This window comes from Scardinius erythrophthalmus (genome assembly GCF_964197995.2).
Source record: "Scardinius erythrophthalmus genome assembly, chromosome: 2".
In the NCBI taxonomy this organism is placed as follows: Eukaryota; Metazoa; Chordata; class Actinopteri; order Cypriniformes; family Leuciscidae; genus Scardinius; species Scardinius erythrophthalmus.
The window spans coordinates 40,941,119-40,966,949 of NC_138222.1; the positions used below are offsets into that span (position 1 = coordinate 40,941,119).

Here is a 25,831-nt window from a genome sequence, read left to right on the forward strand (position 1 = left end):
CTTCAATATGGACCTGTATCACGATGTCCAGGGGCTTACTATAGTAGGTGGTGCACAACAATGAGGTGAATCCATACATCAATGAGATTTCAAAAATGCATACATAGAAACCTATACAAATATAAAAACAACACAAAAGCACAAATTAACCCAACATTTCCACTGTTGCCTGGTCTTTACTCTCCAACCAGTCAAAGCCAGCAGAATTCACAGTCTCGCTGCAAATCTGTTGAAAAAGTGGGTCATTCTTCAGTTCCTCCAGTGTTGAGTCTTCATATTGTCCTGGCTGTTGACAAGGGTCAAAAAGAAGGTTGGTGTCCAATGTATTTAAGTCATTTATGCCACCGGTGAGCTCAGAGGTTAGTCGCATATCGCTGGGAAACTCTGAACCCCCAGCACTGAGCTTTGATCCTTGACCCACAAGCTGTGAGCTAGCATTCAAGCTTTCCTCATTTAAAAGATCTTTAACAGTTCGGTCTAAATCCAATGGTTGCTGGTGCTGATGTTGTTGGAGGTCTTGCTGTAGAGGCAACAGCATGGCCTGACTCTGCTGTTCCTGCCCAAGGAGCTGCCGTCTGCCTAAGTGCTGTTGCTGTTGGGATGGCTGGTGCTCCCCTGAGGCTGATTGTGCTTGGCTTTCGTCTACAGAGAAACTCGTCGGCTCCTCCCTGGCATTTTTCATGAGGTAACCAGGCTTTTGGGACTCAAAGGCTGATGAACAAGGTGAGATCAGAGCTTGGTGGCTGGCACTACCAGGGAAGCTGGGCACTGTGGTGGTCTCCAGAATCTGGGTGAGATTCATGCGGGCAGTGTAGTTGGACGGCATGTTGTTGATTCCGAGGCCACGTACAGAGTCATCTCCATCGACATCCATTTTGCTGATGAGGACATTGGTGATATTTTTGGTATTAATCTGCTGGCCTGATTGCATGGGTAGAACCTCAGACTGCATCATCACGGTCACTGGAACGGACTGACTCCTCTGTGCCATGCTGCTGACACTTACATCAGGGTCAAAGTTAGAAAAGATGTTTAGCACTTCAGGTGTTACAGGTGAGTTGAAAGGAGAGACCACAGAGTGGGGAACATTGGTAGCTTGAGTCCCACTCAAGTTGCGCTGCCTGACTGCCGGGCTAACGCTGCGGCAACGAAATGTTCCAGACCCTGAGGTGGTGCTGGCTTTGTTGTCAAGGGGTGCTGGGACAGCAAAACCCTCTTTCTTGTTGAGGCTAGCCATGCCTGCCACTTGCTGCTGGACAGGTGAAATGGGTGTCAAGCGACTGATATGAGTGTCATGATGTCTGCTTTGCGGTTGACAGGTCTGGCCAGGGATGGCAAAGGCGTGAGGCTTTCGAAAGTGGTCATCTACCAGGTCTTGGTAGCTGGGCAGAATGCTAATGCAATTGTTAGAGTTCCCACCACTGTTATTGTACCCACTGTTCATCCACTCCAGTTTAGTCTTATCTGGATGCGTTGCCATTGGTCTTTGCATGGGCTTGACAGGGCTCGAGGAGACCGTACTTCCATCATGGTATCCAGTGATGCTGGAGTTAATCGGCGTAAATGCAAAAGGGTTCCTGCATTCCACTGGGCTGGGTGGGACACTACTGCTGCAGTTGGAGTGTGGCGTGCCAATAGGAGTTTGTCGACTACTTCCAAGAGCACTGTCGACCGGAGTGGTGGGGACTAGGCGCAAACAGGGGCTTTCGTGCATCAATCCCTGGCCGTTTCCCATTATCTCCGAAGTGGGAGTAGGTGTTGGAGTGGGTGTTTGGATTGGGGTCCTGCTGCTATGAGCAGAGCTGTAGTACAGGGTGTTAGTCTGGAAGGTAGACATTATGGTAGTCTGCATGGTTTGATGCTGGCCTTGCAGTGAAATATCCACACAGTTGCTGAAACTTTGTATGCTATTGTTAATTTTCATCTGCTCTTCCATTTGTACAAGTTCCTCGACGATGCTATCCTGGGTCATGTCATCATCATTAAAGGGGTAGTAGCCAACGTTGGCCTGAGTTCCATAGTCAATCATCTGAGCCTGTTGGTTGGCAGGAGAGGGTTGAGCAATCGCATGAAGATGCTCCATCACTGGGGTGGACGTCTGCTTTGGCTCAGACACCATTTGCGGACCATATACTTCTTGATGTTGTTGAGTGCCATCTTGTGGCTCACTATCCCAAAACACACTCTTCAGTTCATATACTGAGGAGTCGTCGGATTGGTCTATAAGCAAATTCTGTGAGTTTTTTGTTACTTGTAGCAATGCTTGACCTGGAGCACTAACAGTACGGGTGACCTCAGCTCTACCTTCAATTCCTGTTGAAGATCCTTCCCATCTCCCTTGGGAGATACTTCGCGGCCTGCTAACAGTCTGAAACATGGTGTTCCCTACTGATGTATCCTGACTTGATGTAGAGGGGACAGGAACTCTATAATCCACAACTGATGAAGCTCCTTCCCATCTTCCCTGGGAGGTGCTTTGTGGCCTGCGAATTGTCTGGAAACCAGTATTCCTGACCGGAGCTGCAGTAGCTTTGCCTATGGCTGTGGGTGCACTTTCTGGCCTGATTGGAGTACATGATCTTGGAAATGGCTTCATCATTATTTCAGACTTCTGTTCATCGGATCCACTGGCTGATAGTACAGAGATGTGGGCTTTTTTAACAGGTGTTGGGCTCAAATCAGTGCACAAGCCAGGTCTCTTGTGAGGGCTCTTGGATGCCAACACAACATCTTTGGGTGACGTCACAACTGTATTACTGCTGATTGACTGAGTGCTGCTTGTGTTCTGGTACAAAGTGCTTTCATTAGTGTTAAATGTATTATTACTGCCAGCAGCCAGAGTATTGGCACTAAGGAGTGTCCTCCCATTGCATTTGGTCCCTATGTACAATCCCAAAGAGCCCTTGTCAAGAGGAGTAGGTACGCTAGTCGCTCTGGGTTTAAGAATTCCTGACCGTTGTACACCACCAACGGAGTCTGAAGTGGTTGCCAGCCTACTAGTGCCACCCTGCTCTTGACCACCTCCAATTATGGCCTCGATATTTGTTTTAGTGTCGATGACAGGCATTGTGGTTGAACGTCCGGATCTTGCCAAAACAGATGACATTGCCGCTATAGACCCACTGCGAACACGCGTAACTGGCTGTGGATCATCACTGAGGCTGGCAACTCCAGCAGATGAAGGTCTGACTTTGTTGCTGGTAGGGGTATCTGCTGGTGTGTTGGTACCATTGCCATTGGAGCCCAGAGATATGGTTGTCATTTTGACAACATTGACCGAACTGACGTGCGGAGTTGACATTACCGTCTTGATGGGGCTGTTGGTGATGAGCAGGGTTGGCGAGCGCAGGGTGATGCCACTTGAGGCAGATGGTTTGGGCAGGATTTGGGCATACCGTTGTCGGGCTGACCGGTCGCTTACCGGACTAGCTGGGATGTTATGAGGTGTCTTGGGGCACTGCTTAACAGGCTGCACTGACTGGGTAACCACTTGAAAGTTTACAGGAAGAACTTTGCTGTCTGCAGCTGCCATGGGGAGAGGGCTAGGAGACGTTAACTGCTTACTCCTCTGAACCTGCATGAAATACAAAAAGGAAAAAAAGAGAAACATTAGTTAAATAAATATTAGATAAATAGGTGTTAATATTATTTATAAAACTATTATAAAATAAATTCAAATGTGAAATTTTTTGACATTTTTGTAATTTTGTGTAAAAACCGTAGTTTACCGTGATGGGGCTGGAAACAGCTGCAACCACAATCCCAATAGGTTGAGGCGAAAGAAGAGCAGGACTTCCACAAGGTATGCCTGTCCCTGCCCCGGGAGTTATGCCCCCATCTACCCTCCTGGCCTGAGCTTCACCAGGGAGTGGAGAATGCAGTTTCTGTTCCTGCTGCTTCTTCTGTATCTTCCTTTGTAGCTGCTGTTTGGCATCTACTGAGGGTGAGACCAGGGTTTTAACCTGAGGCTGGAATGAGTGTGCATCGGCTGTGGGAGCGAATGCAGACGACTGAATGGACATCTTTGCTCCTGTGGGAAAAAAGAGAATCAGTTGTAGAATTATGATGACATTAAAAAATAAATTTTCCAAGAAACATATGCACTTATTTTTAGGTTTGTCTTGTGTTTGCTAGCCACAAGGTGGAGACATTTCCAAGTGTAGGTACATGGAGTGAAGTGCTGGGCTGTTACAAGTTTACTGTACCTGAGGGGGAACCGGTCATCACAGTAAGAGCAGCCACAGACTTAGTTCCAATGTAGTGGCTGTTCAAAAGAAACCGAGCCAGATCATCAACGCTGTCAAACTGCCGACTCAGCACTTTCTGTGCCCACTCGCACACCAACCCACATGCGGCAATGCGCACCTCATCTTCTGCACTTGACAGTTGACCAGTAGCTTCAAACACTTCACACTGACAATGAAAAATCAGCACACATTTTCTAGGCTTTGACACATGTAATTTTTAGTTATTTGAGAGATGTTTAATATTATTATAATGGTAAGAGTGATAAAATTGCATTGAATCAGAGACAAGACAAGAAAAGAAGAGAAAAAAAAAGAAGAGAAAAAAGAAATAGAGTAGTAACTCACCCCATCACCTGATTTGTGAAGATCTAGGTTGGGAAGAGATGGCATGTGTACACAAGCCTTCTTCCTAAGTCCACTATAGCAATATGTTCACAGAAGTCAAGGAAATACATCTGTCCATTATACAAAGAAAAGGTGCTTGGATTTCCACATATCAAAAAAGGTATTAAATCACTTTGGTGTGAAGCAAATAACATACTGAAGATAAATTATTTGTTAATTGATAAATGTTTGTCAACACTGGAATTAAAACTAAATTTTGTTTAATCTATGTCAATATATATATATATATATATATATATATATATATATATATATATATATATATATATATATATATATATATATATATATATATATATATAAATCACTACTGAGGCTAACAGCCCATGCGGGGCAGAGATGTTGGTCACAAATAAAGACTATTCGTAGAGCTTTCACACCAAACAAAATGTACAACACAGTACTTGACTGTTTATGCATCTACATTCTTCTGTATGAAAAGTTTTGGTGAGAAAAGAGACAGTATGTAGGTCTACAGTAGGTTTTCGATCTCATGAACTCTAATTGTACCTTTAAAGAACATGTCACACAGCTTAGAATGAAAGCTGATATATTTTCCAGTTTTTGTTCCTAGATGTACACAGTGTATGTTATTACATCAAACATGACCTTCAAAAACCTTTAAATATGGCAACTACATTATTGTTTGGGAAAATCAATCACCAAAAAGCTTAGATTCAATTCTCGTGCGTAAGAAAATACAAGATTTCCTTTACTGGAATGAAAGCGTTGCTTTCTTGGGCTTTAGAGTTGGTGAGGATTGGATTTCCGTTGCAGTAGCAACCGTCAACAACAAGCATGGTTTATTTCAGTGACGCACCACTCTGAAATTAAAAATAATATTCAGGCTCACGAATGCACTTTCAATCCTGCCTTACCTAACACCAAAATAACAATGACCACAGTTACACAACATAATAATTTCTGAGATCTGACATAACAGCTAAAGACATGTTGTTGTTATGTCGCTTACTATTATGGTCGCTTACTAATATAAAAAGATTAATTTAGATTCATATCACCTATTAAAAACCTCAAAATAAAAGTCAAATTTGACTTTTTCTATAAATTTGTTTTTTTTTTCTTTTTCCATTTCAAAATTAAGTTATAAAGTATTAATACTATAGCCTGTACTTCCTAACAGAGCACAAAAGAGAAATGATCTCCACTGTAAAACAAGGCTGTAAAGAAATGAATGGACTCTTTGGCTAAATGTCTTTTGAAGATCAGCATTTGGCAGTCGATAGTAAACAGGTTTCCTATACAGCAAAACTGTTCAAGGACTCGAAGTTTATTTTGATTCGATTTTTGATCTATATTTAGCAGCTACATGAATTACAGCAACAGATGCTTTAGTACACAGAGTTCAGGGACAGGAACGTGTATGTGTGTCTGCTTTGGGGGACTGGGAAAAGGGAGGATGGGATTGTTACAAAAAGTTCCATTGAAGGATATTTGGATTTGCCTCGCATGCCAAGTCGCCTCGCTTTCATGGTGGGAAAGACGTTCTTCATGATCTTTCCAAAGTCTGCAGCACTGAGAGCATGATATCCCAGGCTATCACAGTAACTCCTGAGAAGCACACATGTAAAAGAAATCAATTACAATTTGCACAGAGACCACTCACAGAAAACAAAACAAAAGTATATCAAGCTCTGTGCAAAAATACTTGCTGAAGTACATTCTCCATAAACTTAAACCTCAACCAACTAGGAACCAACTCTGGCTGAAATGTTTATGTATAAAGCAAGATGGCCCAGGATTCCTGGCTTACTTGTACTCATCATAGACTTCTTGTTTAGGCAGTGATGTTTCAGGGTGCTCCTCAAGATGGTTCCGAATCCAGCTAAATGCGTGCATCTGCTGGGAACGACTTGATGACATGGCACTCTGCTCACTGAGAGAAAAGAATAAAACGATACTATTTTGCTGGTGTTTTTCTCCTACCATTAGCAAAACATAATATGAAAAAAGATGATAAAAGCATTAGTGAAAAGTTCCATTGCCCTCATTTTGCATTCGATTCGGATGTAGTTTAGTAGAACCCATAGGATCACTCACTTTTTCTCAACGCCACTGCTTGGTCCAGAAGGCAACTTGAGATAGAGGTAGAGTTTTTCAATGTCTGTAAGCTTCTCCACATCTTGCTGCAAAGCAACAGAAACACAGACGATGTGTGCTCAATATAAAGCCGTTATAATGCCATGTTTCAAGAGTTTGAAATGTCAAGTACAGAAGACTTAGCATCAAGTACATCAAGTACAGAAGAAGCCTAAGAAAATTAGATAATCATGAAATAAAAGTATAGAGACATGACTTCCTGGTCACACTGAAAATAAGCTTTTGAATATAGGGAAAAGGTATCTTTAGAATCACACAGAAAATTGTCTGGTTTGACTCAAAATTAAATTAAACAAAAGTACAAGTTTGATCAGCTGGACCAAATAATGGACCAAAAACCTTTCTTTTACAGAATATACACAACTCAAAAGTTTGGGGTTGGTACAATTTTTTTTTTATGTTTTCAAAGAAGTCTCCTATGCTCACCAAAGCTGCATTTATTTGATGAACTTTTCTATTTTAACATTTTAAAATGTATCCTATGATGGCAAAGCTGAATCTTCAGCATCATTAGGCTACTTCCAGTCTTTAGTGTCACATGATCCTTCAGAAATCTATTTATAATTCTAATAATGCTGATTTGATGATCAAGAAACATTTCTTATTATTATCAATGCTGTAAACAGTTGCTGTTGAATGTGTGTAAACCTTTTTACACAATTCTTTGATGAATAGAATAGATAGTTTGAATTTATTTTATTTGAAATAAAAATGTTTGTAACATTCCAAATGTATTTACGGTCACTTTTGATCGAGTTTATGCATTATTCCCGAATAAAATAATATTTAAAGAATAAATAATGATAAAAAAGAAAATCTTACTGACACCAAACTTTTGAGCAGTAGTATATACAGCGGGGTCAATGTGTCAACATGGTCATAATAACTGGACAGCCTGGGATTCTTTACTGCCTAGCACAGAGGAGAAGTGCTGAATGAAGGGGGAAATCACAGATGTTTGAAAGGCATCAGGGACCCATCCTATCCAATCAAAATGATCTGCTGACTATTTAACAATAAAGTAGTAAATAAATGCAAATTTACTGTGCATTAAAAAAGATCTTATTCTGATCTTCAGGTTTCTGGTCTTTCTCTTATAGCTGAGCTGTTCCTAAATGTTAGTGTAGCACACAGGCACTGAACAGCTCTTCAAAGAGAATGTGTAAGATGTTAGGGTGGGGCCGAGCTGATTTAAATTCTGCCCGAGTAGAGAGCAGCAGACACAAGTCTCTCCCTCCAGGCGCTGCTACCCATTTTCACTTGCCGGCTCTTTCTCACTCGCAAACATACGCTTAAACCAACAATCAATCTATAAACATTGGATAGAGATATTAGAGCGGTTTTTTAAAATTTAGTGCCTTTACTCAACAAGATGGGCTGAGACCTGCAGAGCTGTGAGCAGCGAATTAAATTAAACGGACTTCAATAGGATTGTAAGGCATAACCTCAAACAGGAAGTCATCCAAGGTAAAAATAATCCCGAAGAATACCTAATCCCTCAGCGATCAGAGCAGTCAGTTAAGCCTGTATAAACAAGCCTTTGTTTTCATGGTGTCTGCCTGTGGGAGAAATGGAAGCGGGGATCTTCAAAAGTCCCACAACACCACACCACTACATCAGCTATGTGTCCAAATTACCAAAGGCCATGCGAAAATAAACAATACCAACAACTTAGGAAATGCACCTGTCACTTAAACATCTCTTCATCAGTGATGGGATCATCACACTCTGCTGATTCTCTCGCCCTCCCCTTTCCATTGAATTCTAAGAATAGTTGTGTCTCTCTCTGTCTTTTCCATTCGCCTCTTCGTTGCTAAGGGTTGATGGCTAGTAAATAGCTAAAGTTATCAACCACTGAGCACCGTTAGCGTTAACATTGGAGAGGGGTAAGAAAAGTAAGTAAAAATGGCACGAGAATGCAGACGTCTCGGAGCCAAGTGGACAACCCTATTTAAGAGAGGACTTGGCATGACTTTTTAAGGGTGGACAAACATAACATAAGCATGTGGAAAACAAAAACAGCACACATACGATACCGTTTAAAGGTTTGACGTCTGAAGATTGTTCTAATGTTTTTGAAAGTCTCTTATGCTCACCAAATTGGGATTTATTTGATCAAAAATACATTTGATAAAATACATACAAAACTAATACTGTTAAATATTATTGCTATTTAAAATAACGGTTTTCTATTTTAATATACTTTAAAATGTGACTTATTCCTGTGATGGTAAAGCCAAATTTTCAGCGTCATTACTCCAGTGTCACGTGATCCTTCAGAAATCATTCTTATATGATGATTTGCTGCTTAAGAAACATTTCGTGGTATAAATGTGAAAACGGTTTCATATTTTTGTGGAAACCATGATACATTTTTTTTTTTTAATTCTTTGATGGACAAAGTTAAAAGAACAGCATTTATTTGAAATAGAAATATTTTATTATAAATGTTTTTACTGTCACTGTTAATGAATTTAGTGCATCCTTGCTGAATTTTTTTTTAATCATAATGAAACTTTTGATCTGTATTTTACTCAACCTTTTTTTAAGTAAGCCAAACTGAAAGACAATGTACTTATGCTGATTTTTACAATAGCTTTGTCGAAAGTGTTTTCAATCTTATCTTTCATTCATCAGTCTCTCAACACTGAGATGGAACAGAAATTGGCAAAAAGACAAACAGGTCATGACAATGTTAGGGAGATCCTGTAACTCATCATCCCGATAGCTCATTCATGCAGGTGTAATGTCCCCTGGGGAGTGTGAAGGCCCCTTACTCAGCAATACTGAGCCTGCTAGACATTCATGAATAACTCATGCATTTTTCAGAAGGACTGAACCCACATCACCCAGTTCTTACTGACAAGCCTACAGAAGTTTATCACAAGCAAATTCTTCCAGGCCGGATGCCAGAACAATTCAATACTGGGACAAAGCGATGATTCAGTAACAGTGAGTGAACATAATGAATTGAATTATTGTACAATATCCAGCATGTTTTACATTAAACGCTTAAAGGGATAGTTCACCCAAAAAATATTCTGCATCATTAACTCACCATTATGTCATTCTAAACCTGTATGACTTTGTATCTAATGTGGAATACAAAAGAAGATATTTAGAAGGACATCTCAGTTCTTTTTTTTTTTTGTCAATTATATTAAAGAACAAAGTTGTTTTGGACCCCACTGACTTACATTGTAAAAAAAAAAAGCGGTTCCAAATATCTTCCTCTATGTTCCATGCATCAGTTTGGAACATTAACAATTTAAACAAATCAAACCTGTAAACCGGTTTGTTATAAAGAAACCTTAAACACAAAGTGTGATGATCCTTCAATAACAGAGTTGACGTTTTTTTTAATTTCTAATTTACAATTACTGTCAAAAAAACTGAAATATTATGAACACTTTTAAGTATTATTATTTTATTTATTTTTTGATTGACACTGTTAGTAACGTAAATATGAGATAATAAGTTAAACAGCAGGGCTTTGTGGCATACTACTATGGAATGAAAGTTTGACGAGAGGAGGCTGATGCAAGACTCAGCGAGGGCTGGCAACATCCTACAGAGGTCAACAGTGGCAGACTAGAGGAGGAGGGGGCGGATAAGGACAGAGGAGGTGAGCAACGAACACAGGAAACGCTGTCTAATATCTGGAGAGGATTTCATGTTACTTTTACCTTGGGGGCCACACAGACCGCTGTCAATTTGTCTTTCCCTCATACGTCACCACACACACAACTCAAAACATTTAATGGTTGCGGCCCTACTTCACCTGATGTGAACTGTCTTCAATTTCTCAGCCATGCAGAAACATCCCCATATTACAAACATTAGCACAAATTACACTGACATGCACACTTAGGTGAGATTTGTGGGACATTCCCAAAAATGTCATACCTTGACTGCCTGGTTAGGTCAATGCTAAGTAATATATTTTAGCTCAGAGATTATAAAGGAGGCACACTTTACTCATTTGTCTTTGTACTTTCATTTACAATTTTGAAGAAAAGTTTGTTTTCATGAGGCTTTGTGACTTTTCCAACAATTATATACTACAAAAAAGATACAAAAAGATACAAAAATAGATTTATTAAATGTTATAATAGTGATTTGACAATGTATAAAAAATTAATTCAAAAGCAAAATGTCTGAAAAAACTATAATAGGGAGTGGAAATGGCCGAGCTAATAAGTGCGCCTCTGCAGACATCTACTGGTTTTAGTGGTTATTTAATGTCTTATTATAATTTTAAAGTATAAGGTTTTGTTTTTCAGCAAGTTTTGGTTTTCCTACATCATGAAACTTAGTTTTACAAATGGGGACAATCTTTGAAGGATGAACAACAAATGTTTTTGGCCATCACATTAAAAATAACATTTCAAGTGGAAAATATTCAGACTTTTGAGCTTTGAAGAGCTGTGTGAAGTACTTGAAAAGGACTCATTCTTATAACAGTAGTCTATAACGGTCTAATTCACAGGGTTATGATCAAAGCTATTTGTGATTCATATCAGCATTGTCCCATTTCAATTTCAGTGTATCACTCACCTAGAGCTGCAAGATTCCGGATTAATTAAGAATCATGATCACGATTCTCCCACAATTCTGAGCAGACAACTAAACAAAATACCATGTAATTTACTAGAGGTTCTGACAAAATGTTAGTTGCTGCCGTATATTTCAGTTGTTTAATTAATCTGAATTAGATTTAAAAATATTTGTTTTAAAAGTTGAGAAATATTTGGTTTAAAAGTTTATTTAAAAAATATCGGTTTGAATGAATGATTCAATGACTCTAAATACTTTACTTGTTTCACTACTGGATGAATCAGCCTTTTTTTTTTTTTTACAAATCTCTTGAGTGAATGATTCAAAAGCTATGACGTTTCCATCCAAAGTTGCGAATTTAACTTATGTGCAAAATTGGAATAAAGCACCATTTCCACCCAGTGAGCAGAAGAGAACAAAATCGTCACTTCCTGATAAACTGGCGCTGATAAATTATATCACTAAGAAAAAAGGAAGTTGCTGCAGAATGAGAAGCCATTGTTTAAAATAATTTTGTATACAACCAAATTACTTAAGCCTTAGAGCGCGCAGACGAAACGCAATGAATTTATCTTGCTTACAGAGGCGGATGCCTGCTGTTTGGGAACGCAGTCATGTAAGACAGTTCTGGGAGGTAATTATACTGAAACAGTTTAACAACAGACTTTGCTTAGGCATTTCAGAATGACCAAAACAGCATTTCAGATGCAGTGCAACGAGACCGGTCCGCTGGTTAGTCCAGTTATGCCCTCTCATCGCAAAGTCAGATGTCTTTTTTGGTGCGCAGAGGAATTTATTCAGTAAATGTGTTTTCATCTGGCAAAAAAAAAAACATTTATCTGGCATTTTAAAGTATTTTATCATTCAACCTCACTGCAAATAGGCTTTCCAACTAATGCAAATCAATATTTACATAATCTAACATCATTAAATGAATGTATCTTCAATGTGTCCCACACTGTGTTTCTACTTTGGATAAGCTTACCGCATAATAGACGGTGTTAATATCATCAACTTCGTCATTGTTTTCACCACAATAGAGTAAGTGCTCTAAAAGACTGAACTGAAATCTACTGATGACAGTGCTGGACCGGCCAAACCCTTCCTGAATGGTAAACACCACCATAAGGAAGTCAAAGCAAAGTCAGTCAGTATTAAAGGTGACATATTTTGCCCCCTTTCACAAGATGTAATATAAATCTATGGTGTCCCCAGAATGTGTCTGTGAAATTTCAGCTCAAAATACCCCCCAGATTATTTATTATAGCTTGTCAAAGTTGCCCCTTTTTGGGTGTGAGCAAAAACACGCCGTTTTTGTGTGTGTCCCTTTAAAAGCAAGTGAGCTGCTGCTCCCAGCACCCGTTCAGAAGACGGCCTATCCTTTACATGAGCTTCGGATACAATAACACAACACGAATTTCAGTCAAATTTCAGAAATAAGTAGTTAAGTGCAGCCTTACAGAGACTCAGGAAGAGGTTGCAACTTTTAGACTGCACATTATGTAGTTGTTGTGGAGATACATTGATTCATTTCATCGACTTGCATGTGTCATGTTTAACTTTTACACAAGTTGACAGTTCACTGAGGTCTTTATAAGACAGCTGTGACATTTTTTTGGTCAAATAGTGTTCAGTGCACATCTGTGCACCCAACGACAGAACCGTTTGCATGCTTTGCTCAAACTTTTGCCATTTTGTTAGAACTGGTTACACTGTTGTCGCTTGCGAAAACCAAATGGCGGCACCATGGGTGGAAACGTGCAGATTAACGGGCGGTAATATTATAATAAGATCTCGTTCCTACGTCAGAAGGGGAGCGAAATCTGATCGGCTTATTTTTTGACATGCTTGCAGAGAAAGGCTTAACAAAACAAAGTAACTGGTTTGTCACTTTTCATGTTTTCTGGGGTGGTTATAACATGTTTGGGGACCCGATTATAACACTCAAAAACAGAAAAAGTCAGATTTTCATAATAAGCCCCCTTTAATGACCTCTCTCTGGGCATTTCCCAAGATGGCACAAACACACTGTATAACCACACACTTTATAAGGATTGTCTCTCATTCCATTTCAATATGCTGCCACAAGTAATTTAGGAGTTAAAATAAAATAAAAATACATAAAAAGCTTTTTAAGAAAAGGCACAGTCACTGATCTTAGTAAACCATTTGGATTTCTTCTTCACCATACATGAGAGGATATATTTAGAATTTGTTACAAGCATTTTAGAATTGTTATATTTGATAGCAAAAGCAGTATATGACTCCATCATCCTCCATCTATCACTCAATGTCCTCCATTGGGTGGTGGCCAATTTGTTATGGTGCTCTTATTTTTGTAAGTTACAACAGTACTGTTGTAACTTACAAAAATAAGAGCACCATAACAAATCCAAGTCCCAAAGAGAATCAACTTTTCTGGGAGGGACTGCCTTAACTTTCAGTTTGTGTTTATCACACCTTATGTAATGTTTGCAGCAGTCTACATTATTAACAAACAATAAAAAAATACTTCTTACTTATTCGATTCAACATGTCAATATCTTAAAATTAACCAAATAATTCAATTTGTTATGGTTTAACATTTTTGCAAGCTTTATATTATTTTTTACCATGATGTTAGATAAAGCTCAGTTGTTGTTTTTTTGTATTTATAAATTATGTTTATGTTACAAATGCCAAGTACTACAGTATTCTTATTTAACTCCTATTCATTTATTTAAAATGTATTTCCAGTGAAACAAAATTTTTCATTGATAATCAAATACTCACCAAAATGCAATCCACCTTTGATTGTACAGTTTTGCTGCAAAAAAGACAAGAGAAATAATCAGCATGACACAAGAGTAACTTGAGAAACATTCATAAAGCTAGCTTTATTAATAAATCAGTGGCATTCAAAACATCTTTCCATCCTCTAACCCCTCGACCCCGTCCGGCTCAGACCAATATATCCTCAGGAACACGTGCTTATGCACAAAAAAAAAAAAATATATCTTGCTTTAATGTTCCATCAACCTGGAGGTCTATAAATATTCCTGCCAATCTGAATGTTTTGACCATCAGCAACCGGAATGAACCAGTATGAACTATTTACAGGTATGGAACAGTAGAGAGGATCAAATTTGCATTCAGAGAAATGTAAAGATACTTTCCTTGTGATGGCTAGGCTATAGAATAAATTGAACATTCAAAGGATACTATATTCTGGGTACAGTCACAGGTCAATCTGCATTAAAGGTGAGAAGAATTTAAAAAAATGACCCCTTGCAAAATGCACACACACATTTCTCAACAAACCAGAAACATGTTCTCTTCCATTTCCTTCAACTTCAACTAAAAATACAAGAAATCTCACGTCAGGCCACACAGTGGCTGTACAACAAGACGGTGACAAGGACAAGAGAGAAAAGGGCACTTTGAATTCAGAATTCGTAAAATATAAACTCAAAATTGCAAGGAAAAAGTCAGAATTGTAAGATACAGTATAATAAACTCGAAATTACTAGGTCTGGAACGACGCGTCGAAGTAATCGATTACGTAAATTAGTCGATTCGCGTGGAATGCGTCGATTCGTCACGCAGCAGCACAACTTCTATGCAGGAGCATCTGAAAAGGAAACATCCCGGGGCTCTCCTACCTCAAAACAACGAGACGGCAGCGCAAGTGTTTGGACTATTATAGTAAATTTTACACAGCATTACAATAGGGTTGTCTGTCCCATATTTTGTGCTTAATACGGCTGCGTTCACACAGCATTCAGTTTTGTATGAGCTGCCATTGGTGGGAGACGTGCGGCTCAAACTTAGCCCACCGGTTGTGAAGCATTTAACACTGTTGTTTGTAATATCTAATGGATGAACTCGTGCCTCGATTGGACTCAAATTATTTAATTACGCGCTGTCAATCATGGTAAAACTTGACAGTTTTATGGACACCACCATGTTTGACACTGTTGCTATGGTTACTGTTTTAGTTAGTTAGAAAGCAGTTGTTACTTCAGCTGTTTGATCATACAGTAGGGGTGGGGGGGCGATACAGCAAAATTCTTTTTCATTTTAAAAGCATGCACTTGAACTTACATGCACTTTCCTGTGCTAGAGCAGTGTGTCATGATTTATGAGGTGAATGCATCATTATGCTAAATCTGAATACGTTTTCATGACCACTTAATATTTTGTGATTTGTGCTCAACTCGCCTGTAATTAGTCAGTGACTTTTACCAAACTACCCTAATTATAGTAAATGTACTATATTGTACACTAACCTACTGTTCAAAAGTCTGGGGTCTGTAAGATTTTTTATTCTCTTCTGCATTTCTTTGATCAAAAATACAGTAAAAACTGTAATATTATTAAAATTTAACATAGGCTATCTGTTTTTTATGTTATAATAAACTGTAATTTATGATCAAAGCTGAATTTTCAGCATCATTACTCTAGTCTTCATGATGAGAATTAATTTTAATATGCTGATTTGCTGCTCAAGAAACATTTCTTATTATTATCAATGTTAAAAACAGTTTCATCTTTTTGTGGAAACCATGATACCATGATACATTTTATGCAGAATTATTTAAAGAACAAAGTTAAAAAAGAACAGCATTTATATGAAATATATTTATTTTTAACAGTGTAAAACCCTTGACTGTCACCTTTGATTAATTTAATGCATCGATCCTTGTTGAATAAAAATATTACTTTTAGTTTGTTCATTGCAAAATAACTCTCGATTGTTTCTGTCATCTAAGCAAGGCTTCGTTTCCCAAACGCACTGTGGGCCTGTGAGCTCAGCGAAGCACCAGCATCGAACGCTCTGTGATTGATTAGTTTAGTCTTGTATCAAGATGACTATGAGAAATAGTTCTATCCTACACAATTATTCGCTAACATTCGCTTATTTTTCCACTTAGAGGCTTATTTTACACACTGAATTGCGTGAAAAAAAAAAAAAAAAAAAAAACATTTGGATCAATATTTTTATGTGAGGATCGATCCTTTTCGATACCACGTCAGTATCGAAAGTATCGATACTTTAGAATCGATCTGCCCACCCCATCATACAGCTGAATGAACATATTCAAGCAGCTACTTTAATCTCCTGAATGAACAAAATATTTCAAGATTCACACTTGTAAGCAATTGCTGCTAAATAATCGTTAGATTATTCGATTAATCCCAAAAAAAATATTGCTAGATTAATCAATTGAAAAAATATTTGTTATTTTCAGCCCTAGAAATCACCTTTTTTATACTTTTATTCCATGGCTTCCATAGACTGCTACTGCAGAACTGTTACTTTCTGCCACCAGATCGGCTCCGGCTTTTGCTGGCGGGAACGAGACAAAACGTGCAAGTTAACGGGCGGAGTCGAATAAAATCTAACATATTTTTGCCGTAACAGTAAATAATAGAACATTTTTTGCATGGGATTTAAAAATCCATCCCACGCAGACCCAAATTTCTCTGGCACTGGCCCTGAGCCATCAGGCCATCCTTACTGTCAAGCTCTGATTTGCTAATCACCAAAGCTACACCACACACAATGGCTTTAAATTACAGGACATCCAATCAGGCAGCGCGTTTCAACATTCTGACTTTTTAATCCCATATAAAACCTTTCAGGCTTATGCCACAGGCCAAGGCCTAATAGCATGTGTTATCTTAGAGAGTCAGTCATATGACTGTCCCTATGAGCGAGGGAGAGGTCAGGGAACTAATGAACTGTTACTAGGCGAGTTGTCGTTTGTTCTCATGTGGCTTCAGGCCAGGTAAAACTCATTAAACTGTTTCTAGGTAGTCTTGAAGCAGGTAAAGGTTCGCACCACTGTTGTCAAGGCAGCCAGTATAAACAGTAGTTCCCGTTAATGTCATTTCCTGTGGCAACACATGTTATTATCAGACTGTTTCAAGCAGACACCTGATTGAGACTTACTTAATGAGCTAAACATGCAATCATCAACAGCAAAGCTTAACACTATTAGCCCGGTGTTCACATGATAAACAGATAATGGGCCCTAATTTGTGAAACGTGGACGATTCATAAGATGTTGGTAGTGTAAATGAACTGCAAAACATTAGAAGACAAAATAAATATACTATTTGTGTCCTGCTTTATGCTGCAATTCTTTTTATATTTCGGGTCCTAGTTTAAACAATGCGGGAAAACGGGGACGGAATTGCTATTCCGGTCATTATAACGTAATTTACTGTATAAAATGGATTATCACAGAATTTTGCAAATTCTGGATTAATAAATCTAGTTTAGGGCTGTACAACTAATTTAAATCGTGAAATGGACTAGTGTCTGTGACTATTAAACCGCAAAAGAACATTAAGGCCACCTGCTCATCCGGCGTGGACTCTATACAAGACCCCCGAAGGTGTCCTGTGGATTGATTGTTTGTCAAGCACATCCCACAGATGATCAGCTGGATTGAGATCTGGGGAATTTGGAGGCAACACCTTGAACTCTTCATCATGTTTCTCTAACCATTTCTGAACAATGTGTGCAGTGCGGCAGGGTGCATTATCCTGCTGAAAGAGGTCACTGCCATCTGGGATTACCATTGCAATGAAGGGGAATCGTTGTCCCACGTTGCATCCTGGTGTCATCACTTCCCCAGGTAAATGGCATACATCCACAAACCATCAAGGAAAACGGGATTCATTGGACCAGACAACCTTCTTCCACTGATCCAATGTCCAGTTCTGATGCTTCAGAACTGATGCTTTGAAAACGCAATGGTGGACAGAGGTTATCATGGGCCACATAAGCAGCAGGGTGTAATATTATTACATATTCTTCTCAGAACTATCATTAACATTTTCTGTGACTTGTGCCACAATAGACCTTCTATTGGTTCGGACCAGACAGGATAACCTTCGTTGCCCAAAGCCGTCACCGATTTGTTAGGTATTCACCACTGCTGACCAGGAGCATCCCACAAGCCTTGCCATTTCAGAGATACTCTGACCCAATCGCGTGAGCAGAACAGTTTTGTCTATATGAGGACACTCAACATGAGAGTTCACTACACTACATTTAATTTGGTAAAAACGATTGCCAAATATGAACAGAAACTCAAAGATCTTCACAACAAACCATCAAAATATAAGTATGGTTAAGAAATTGACAGAAATATATTAATACTGTAAAGCAAAATGTACATCTCAAAGTAATAATAATAGTAATAAATAATAATAATAATAGAAATAGTAATAATAATTTATTAAAACTTCTGTTGTGCATGATTTATTTGATGAAAATGCAATGTTTTGTTGTAAACCTCAGTGGGAGCGGTGTGTGTCCATTCTGGAGGACCATGTGCACCTAATAGTTAAAAAATTGTACCCTGAAGGGTGTGCCGTGTATAAGCATGATAATGCACCAAACACACAGCAAGACTTGTGACAGAATGGTTTGATGAACATGAAAGTGAAGTTGAACATTTCCCACAGCCAGCACAGTCACCAGATCTATATATTTTTTAGCCACTTTAGGGGTATTTCGGAGGAGCAAGTCATAAAATATTTTCCTCCACCAGCATCACATAGAGATCTGGCCACTGTTCTGGAAGAGGAATGGCTCAAAATCCCTCTGGACACAATGACTTGTATATGTAATTTCCAAAATAAACGTATGCTGTATTGGCTGCAGAATGAGGCCCTACACCACTTCCCAGGTAAACGGCATAAAAGTACACAGCTGTCCACATGATATAAAGGAAAATGGAATTTATTGGACCAGACAATAAATTATTAAGATAAATTATTGTGGTCTAAAACCAGGTGTTTTGGTTTCATTGTCCAACTCTCGTATGATTGTATGTATGTGTGTGTATATATTATATATATTTATTTATTTAATTATATCCTTACAATAGACATTCAAGGTTTGTTTTTTCCTGTAAACAGTGGCCTGATTTAAGCCACAGACTTTTATCCTGTCGGTCACTGCCCCTCCCCCTAAGATCCCCTCCTCCAGCTGGCCGCATGTGCCCTGATCATAACAGGAACGTAAACAACCGCCTGAGAGAGAGAGAGACAGATAGACAGAGCGAGGGAGGGAGAGAGAGAGCCGGGTGGTGGGGGGAGGGGAGAGGTGAAGGGTCACTGTGTCACTGGTTAGAATGGATAGCATGAACATCTCTATCTTTTACTCTCAAAAAGGTTGTCCTGGGAAGAGGGCAGAGGCCTGTGAGCTTCACGGCTAATTCCACATGAACAGAGTGCTGACTGAGAGCAGCCAGACATCACAACAGAGAATAACACTACTGCTAGTCAGCATGACCTACATGTGTGATATTTGTGAGTCAGTAGCCCCTTTCACACAGCGCGTTAATCCTGGGAAATTGCCGTAAAATTGCTAAAGTGCCTTCTGTGTGAACACAAACACGTCCCGGGATTGATGCCGGGATCGATGCCGGGATGGGGACCTAGTAACCCGGAACGCGCCCTGTGTGAACAAAAGCCATGACCAATGCCGTAAGGGGTATGTAATAGTGATGACGCACGTACCATCGCACGGGCCTTTCTACAACCTATGCAACAGCATATGGGGAACGAGCCACTTGGCAAACTCAGTGATGCTACTGGGGAGTATGGACTCGTCTTCGTGTAGAAATGACGAAGAGGAGTTTTCAGCAGAACTGACTTCTGACAGGAGTTATCACATCCTGACGTCACAAGTGTCTGTGAACACACTCACAGATTCCAGAAAATCACTGGCAGTGTGAATGAACCAAAATCAAACGATCCCGGGACACAATATCCGTGTATTTTCCAGAATCTCTGTGTGAAAGGGGCTAGTGTGTGTGCAAGAGAGATTAGGGATGAGAAAGCTCTCTCTCTCTCACCGACAGATAGAAAACACCACTGAACCTGATGAACTCAGCTACTACTGTGCTGCATCTCATAACCTCGTGTGCACTAAAGGCCTGATATACACTCACCTAAATGATTATTAGGAACACCTGTTCAATTTCTCATTAATGCAATTATCTAATCAACCAATCACATGGCAGTTGCTTCAATGCATTTAGGGGTGTGGTCCTGGTCAAGACAATCTCCTGAACTCCAAACTGAATGTCAGAATGGGAAAGAAAGGTGATTTAAGCAATTTTGAGCGTGGCATGGTTGTTGGTGCCAGACGGGCCGGTCTGAGTATTTAACAATCTGCTCAGTTACTGGGATTTTCACGCACAACCATTTCTAGGGTTTACAAAGAATGGTGTGAAAAGGGAAAAACATCCAGTGTGCGGCAGTCCTGTGGGCGAAAATGCCTTGTTGATGCTAGAGGTCAGAGGAGAATTGGCCGACTGATTCAAGCTGATAGAAGAGCAACTTTGACTGAAATAACCACTCGTTACAACCGAGGTATGCAGCAAAGCATTTGTGAAGCCACAACACGCACAACCTTGAGGCGGATGGGCTACAACAGCAGAAGACCCCACCGGGTACCACTCATCTCCACTACAAATAGGAAAAAGAAGCTACAATTTGCACGAGCTCACCAAAATTGGACAGTTGAAGACTGGAAAAATGTTGCCTGGTCTGATGAGTCTCGATTTCTGTTGAGACATTCAGATGGTAGAGTCAGAATTTGGCGTAAACAGAATGAGAACATGGATCCATCATGCCTTGTTACCAATGTGCAGGCTGGTGGTGGTAGTGTAATGGTGTGGGGGATGTTTTCTTGGCACACTTTAGGCCCCTTAGTGCCAATTGGGCATCGTTTAAATGCCACGGCCTACCTGAGCATTGTTTCTGACCATGACCATCCCTTTATGACCACCATGTACCCATCCTCTGATGGCTACTTCCAGCAGGATAATGCACCATGTCACAAAGCTCGAATCATTTCAAATTGGTTTCTTGAACATGACAATGAGTTCACTGTACTAAAATGGCCCCCACAGTCACCAGATCTCAACCCAATAGAGCATCTTTGGAAAGTGGTGGAACGGGAGCTTCGTGCCCTGGATGTGCATCCCACAATTCTCCATCAACTGCAAGATGCTATCCTATCAATATGGGCCAACATTTCTAAAAAATGCTTTCAGCACCTTGTTGAATCAATGCCACGTAGAATTAAGGCAGTTCTGAAGGCGAAAGGTGTGTATGGCCGGCTTCAGTCCAGCCGCTCATCTAAGAGGAACTGTCAGCTTCCCAGACTGCTGTGAGCAGCGGGGCTATCTAAGGTTTGGTACACATGCCTGGTAAACCACTGATATCTTAAGGTGTGCTCACAATTGCAGTTTGGTTCTCTTCATTCCTTTGGTCCAGACCAAAAAAGAAAATCAATCATTTTGTCCTGGTTCGCTTAGCATTCACACTGTCATTTTTAACACCAAACCTAAAGATGTAAGATATTCAACGGAACTTACCCAACATCCAAAACAATGCTGTGTGCTCGTTCTGACGCCGGCACTAAACTGTAATGAGCAACACCGCTCCTATGAAGAAAAAACTAGGTATTGCATGAGCATTCTGCACTTTTTAGGGTCGCATCTTGTGACGTCATGTCCTGTTTGGATTGTTTAGATATATTTAGTCCGTGTTGATTTGGTGCCCAAGAAACGTTTATTTTTATTACTGAAAACAGTTATCTTTATTATGAAAACCGCAATACATTTTTGGTCAGGATTCTTTGAATATAATGTTCAAAAGAACAGCATTTATTTGAAATTGACATATTTTGTGACACTAGAAATGTCTTTACTGTCACTTTTGATCGATTAAGGGCATCCAAGATGAAAAAAACTATTAATTGTTTTTAAAAAAAAAAACAGTAGTGTATTTGTGTATGACACTACTGTTTGTGTACACGTGTTTTGGGAGACAAGAAATAATATCAAAGTGCATGCAATATTCATCTGTGTGCAAATATAAAATTACATGCAAACCAAAATCTCACACCTTCTAAGTAAATCGCAGAAAGACAGAGAGGAAATGCTATGATACACAACTAGACTTCTCAGACAGGAAAACTGTAACTTTCATTGGGACTGAGAGTATTTTGCAGACCTAATAGAATGTTTATGCAGCAAAACCACAGACATAGATCCTTCCATTGTTTGAGCATCGGTCTAAATGTAGGCTAAACCAAAACAGAATCATCTAACAGCACCAAAGCAGCAGTTGCGAGCCATTCTGAGAGACTGCAGCTTGGCAAAAACAGCTGGGCTTTTTGCCAGCGGTGCTATAGCTCATTTTCATTTCTCTTTGAAGGTGATTACCACCATTGTGTTTGGATCTCGTCTCCCCTCCTCCCAATTCCATCTTATCTCCCTTCATATGTAGATGAAGAAAGATTTACACACACTGATGTGGATGTACATACACATGAACACAGCCATGTAAAAATAAGGGACCAAATTCACCCCTTTCAAACTCAGCTTTGTGTGTAACTTAAAGCCAGCGGTTAATCTAAAATTACCTGGCAGATTTGGTGTAAACCAAGTGACAACATCTCTAAAATAAGCTCGAAGAGCTAAATCACAGAATTACACAGAAAGTAAAGCTCAATCTTAAACAACCCCCTCTGCTGGTCTGTTGGCAAAAATCAATTTTCAAAAAAAAAAATGTTCCTTACAAGGTGAGATTCTAGAGATTTGTCTGCTAATTATTTTCAGTTTACAGGCAGTAGGCTGATTTATGTATCAATAATCTCCATCATCAATGTATAAATTACAAGATATTCCCATTAGTGACAAACTAGTTGCTATAGGCAAATCACAATCTCTTTTCCACAAGGCTCGCCAGCACCAGTGCCAAATACCCTGTTCTTTTCCACAGAGACAGTACCATGTGCCAACCAGCATGCCAAATGCAGCTCAGGGGTATCAGCTATCACATCGACACGACAGGCCTAACCTTTAGAGCTCTGCTCAGAGTGAAGGGCAAGGAGCACAGACTGAGACGGTCCACTCATCATATGGATGTCTGCGTAAACAGTCAATCCATTTAATAGTACTTAGAGCTATAATGAACAGCAGAATTCGAGTGTGAACGACAAACAGCTTCAAGTTAAAATTAAGTTAAATTTACAACAGAAAAAAAATAAAAATAATAATCCATCTGTGGATCATCTGTCCAGTGCTCGGTCCCGGAAACTAAACTAATATTGAGAAGTACTTTGTGTGTGTATGAATTGGTAAAATAACTGTCAGTTATGTCCAAAATAACTGCATTAATCTATTCCGAATCCACTGATAACAACAGCTGAGCCCACCAAGTGCAACTATATCCAAACAAAACTGCATTCAAAAAGAAAAGTACTAAACACTGATTGGATTAATAGCTATTTGTCCTCCTAAGTCTCAGATTCCAAGGAAAAGACAATAAAGGTCATAATATCAACATGGTTTCACTCCACCATTAGTTGTATGAACTGATTAAAGGATAATACAGTAAACGACGGAGCAACAAGGAATAGGCTTATGCTACATTGAGGGTTCCCACCCCTTTTTTACAAATTAATTTCCTTTTTATTATTATTATTATTATTATTATTATTATAATAGTTGCTTATGAGTACTGGATAAAAACTTTAAAGATAAAGAATTATATACACATACATAGAAGCTAACACAACATTACAGAGGTAAAAAAAAAAAAAAAAAAAAAAGTATATTTGCTATAGAAATGTCCATGACTCTCCAATCTCACGCCAAAATAGAAACACAAATAATATATAGTATAACTCAGAAACACAAATAAATATATATATATATATATATATATATATATATATATATATATATATATATATATATATATATATATATATATATATATAATTGCACGTAAAGGTAAACACATCTACGCCCCACACTGGACGTACAGTAGCCGCTGCAGCAGATGCATGTCGTTGAGAGCATGTCTCAACATGCAAAAAACAAGGGTGGTGGTGGTGAGGGGGATGGAGACTGCAAAATAATCGTGTCAGCGTTTTTTTATTTTCGCTGCCACAAGCAATGTGCACCAACAATGATCAATTCTAGGTAAAACTACTGACCTAAGACAGGACTGGGTTGAGTGACTATGCACACAGAAGCTATATTTTCCTCACAAATATATACCAAATGCATGTAGAACGCATGCGCTGCTACGCTATAAACACCTTAAGCCATGGCTGCATGTTTCACGATGTCTTCATCTTTAATAACAGTAACTAAGCTGATGTACCCGATGAATTAATACACATTTTGTATCACCGCGACACAACTATAATGTGAAGAGCACAATAGGTCTATTATCGGATGCAGTGGTGAGTGCAAGGAAAGCGTGTCTACGCACACTGCCCGTTTAAATGCGCGCGGCTGTACCCGGCTGCTGCTGCTGCACGCGAGTTGTTTACCATCACCAGCGCGCCCACTAAATCTGCTAAGAGCGCGTGGTCGCGGGGAATCTGTCGCCCATTCCAAGACACAGACATTTCAATGTCTTCACACTTTCACGAGAAGACAAAAAAGCTCTTTGCCGATAAATAACTAATACAGACAACAGCCAAGACGAGTAACCAACCTCAGATTTTAACATCGATCTGCTCAGTCCAAAACAAACAACTTTGATAAGTTATCTTATCGTTATCATCACAATAAGGAAAGCAACGGCGAGATTAGTTAAATACACACACATAGTTCCTGTAGCCATGACTCACTGTCAAGTGGAAACGAGGGAGCATCTAGAATAGCGCTAATTAGGATGGAGAGCCTTCGATCCCATTAACCCCCACATATCCAGCAGCACTCACTTACTGGCCATTATATCTGACAGACTTACCAGATTGAGTTCTTTATTTTTAGCTGCAACGCATTCGCCTCAGACCCTTGCAATCCTTGAACCGCGGAAGGTAAAGGTCCGACCCCAGGACCAGACTGCTGCTGGTCATCAGCCATCACGATGCGACTCTGTTGAGATGGGGATCTAACAAGTAGGCCTTAACCTGAACCTGGAGAACGCAACTTTCCTCCGTAAATAGCACATCACGATCAGTGCCTGTTGATTTCACTGACAAATCGGACTCGGCTCTAATACATCACGTTGGTAAGTCATGGTTTGTGGTTGCAGCTGAGGTCACTATCCCTGCGCGTGCACCAGGAGCAAGGAAACACTTCGAGCTGCAGCAGGTTCAAAGTCAGACACTACCTACCTAGTAGCTCACTGGCGACCACTGGGGAAGCTGCTGCTGCTGCTGCTGCTGGGACCGCGCATGCGCACTGCGCCACCAGCGGAAACCCACACGAGGGTGCTGCAGCGAGTTCATCTAGTTCAGTAGTGTCTAATCACTCATGTTCGGAAGCATAACTGGCTGTCAGTAAGGATTGATAATATCCCTCTCATTGTTTTACAAAATTCCCGTCATAATCGATTGTTTGTCTTTTTATCACTCACATAAAGAATTCACCCTGGCCTGGAGGTTGTGTTGAAATTTCCTGTCATGTATTGCCATAAATAAATGAATAAATACAATATCAAATGATTTGAAATGCACA

The 25,831-nt window shown here is 39.6% G+C and overlaps 2 protein-coding genes across 2 annotated transcripts in view; one reads left to right on the forward strand and one right to left on the reverse strand.

Moving 5' to 3' along the window:
- On the reverse strand, positions 1–25,498 carry rfx7a (regulatory factor X7a). The gene is made up of 9 exons (XM_081356769.1): positions 25,119–25,498; positions 14,103–14,136; positions 6,714–6,799; positions 6,427–6,549; positions 6,104–6,224; positions 4,593–4,673; positions 4,206–4,413; positions 3,729–4,030; positions 1–3,574 (listed from the first exon to the last, which is right to left on the reverse strand). Exons 1-9 carry the CDS (start codon positions 25,232–25,234, stop codon positions 146–148), a joined length of 4,500 nt encoding a protein of 1,499 aa, XP_081212895.1. The 5' UTR covers positions 25,235–25,498; the 3' UTR covers positions 1–145.
- Positions 25,278–25,831, forward strand: part of tex9 (testis expressed 9) — a 4,508-nt gene continuing 3,954 nt past the window's right edge. Inside the window, exon 1 of the mRNA XM_081356823.1 lies at positions 25,278–25,382. The gene's annotated coding sequence lies outside the window, so the exon portion shown is untranslated. The remainder of the gene's footprint in view (positions 25,383–25,831) is intronic.

Coding starts and splice junctions, on each gene's coding strand:
- rfx7a (XM_081356769.1), bottom strand. CDS start 25,234: ATGGCTGATGACCAGCAGCAGTCTGGTCCTGGGGTCGGACCTTTACCT. Junction 4,674..6,103: donor TGCGAGGCAAATCCAAATAT/CCTTCAATGGAA, acceptor CTGTGAACATAT/TGCTATAGTGGACTTAGGAA. Junction 3,575..3,728: donor CTGTTTCCAGCCCCATCACG/GTAAACTACGGT, acceptor TATTTCATGCAG/GTTCAGAGGAGTAAGCAGTT.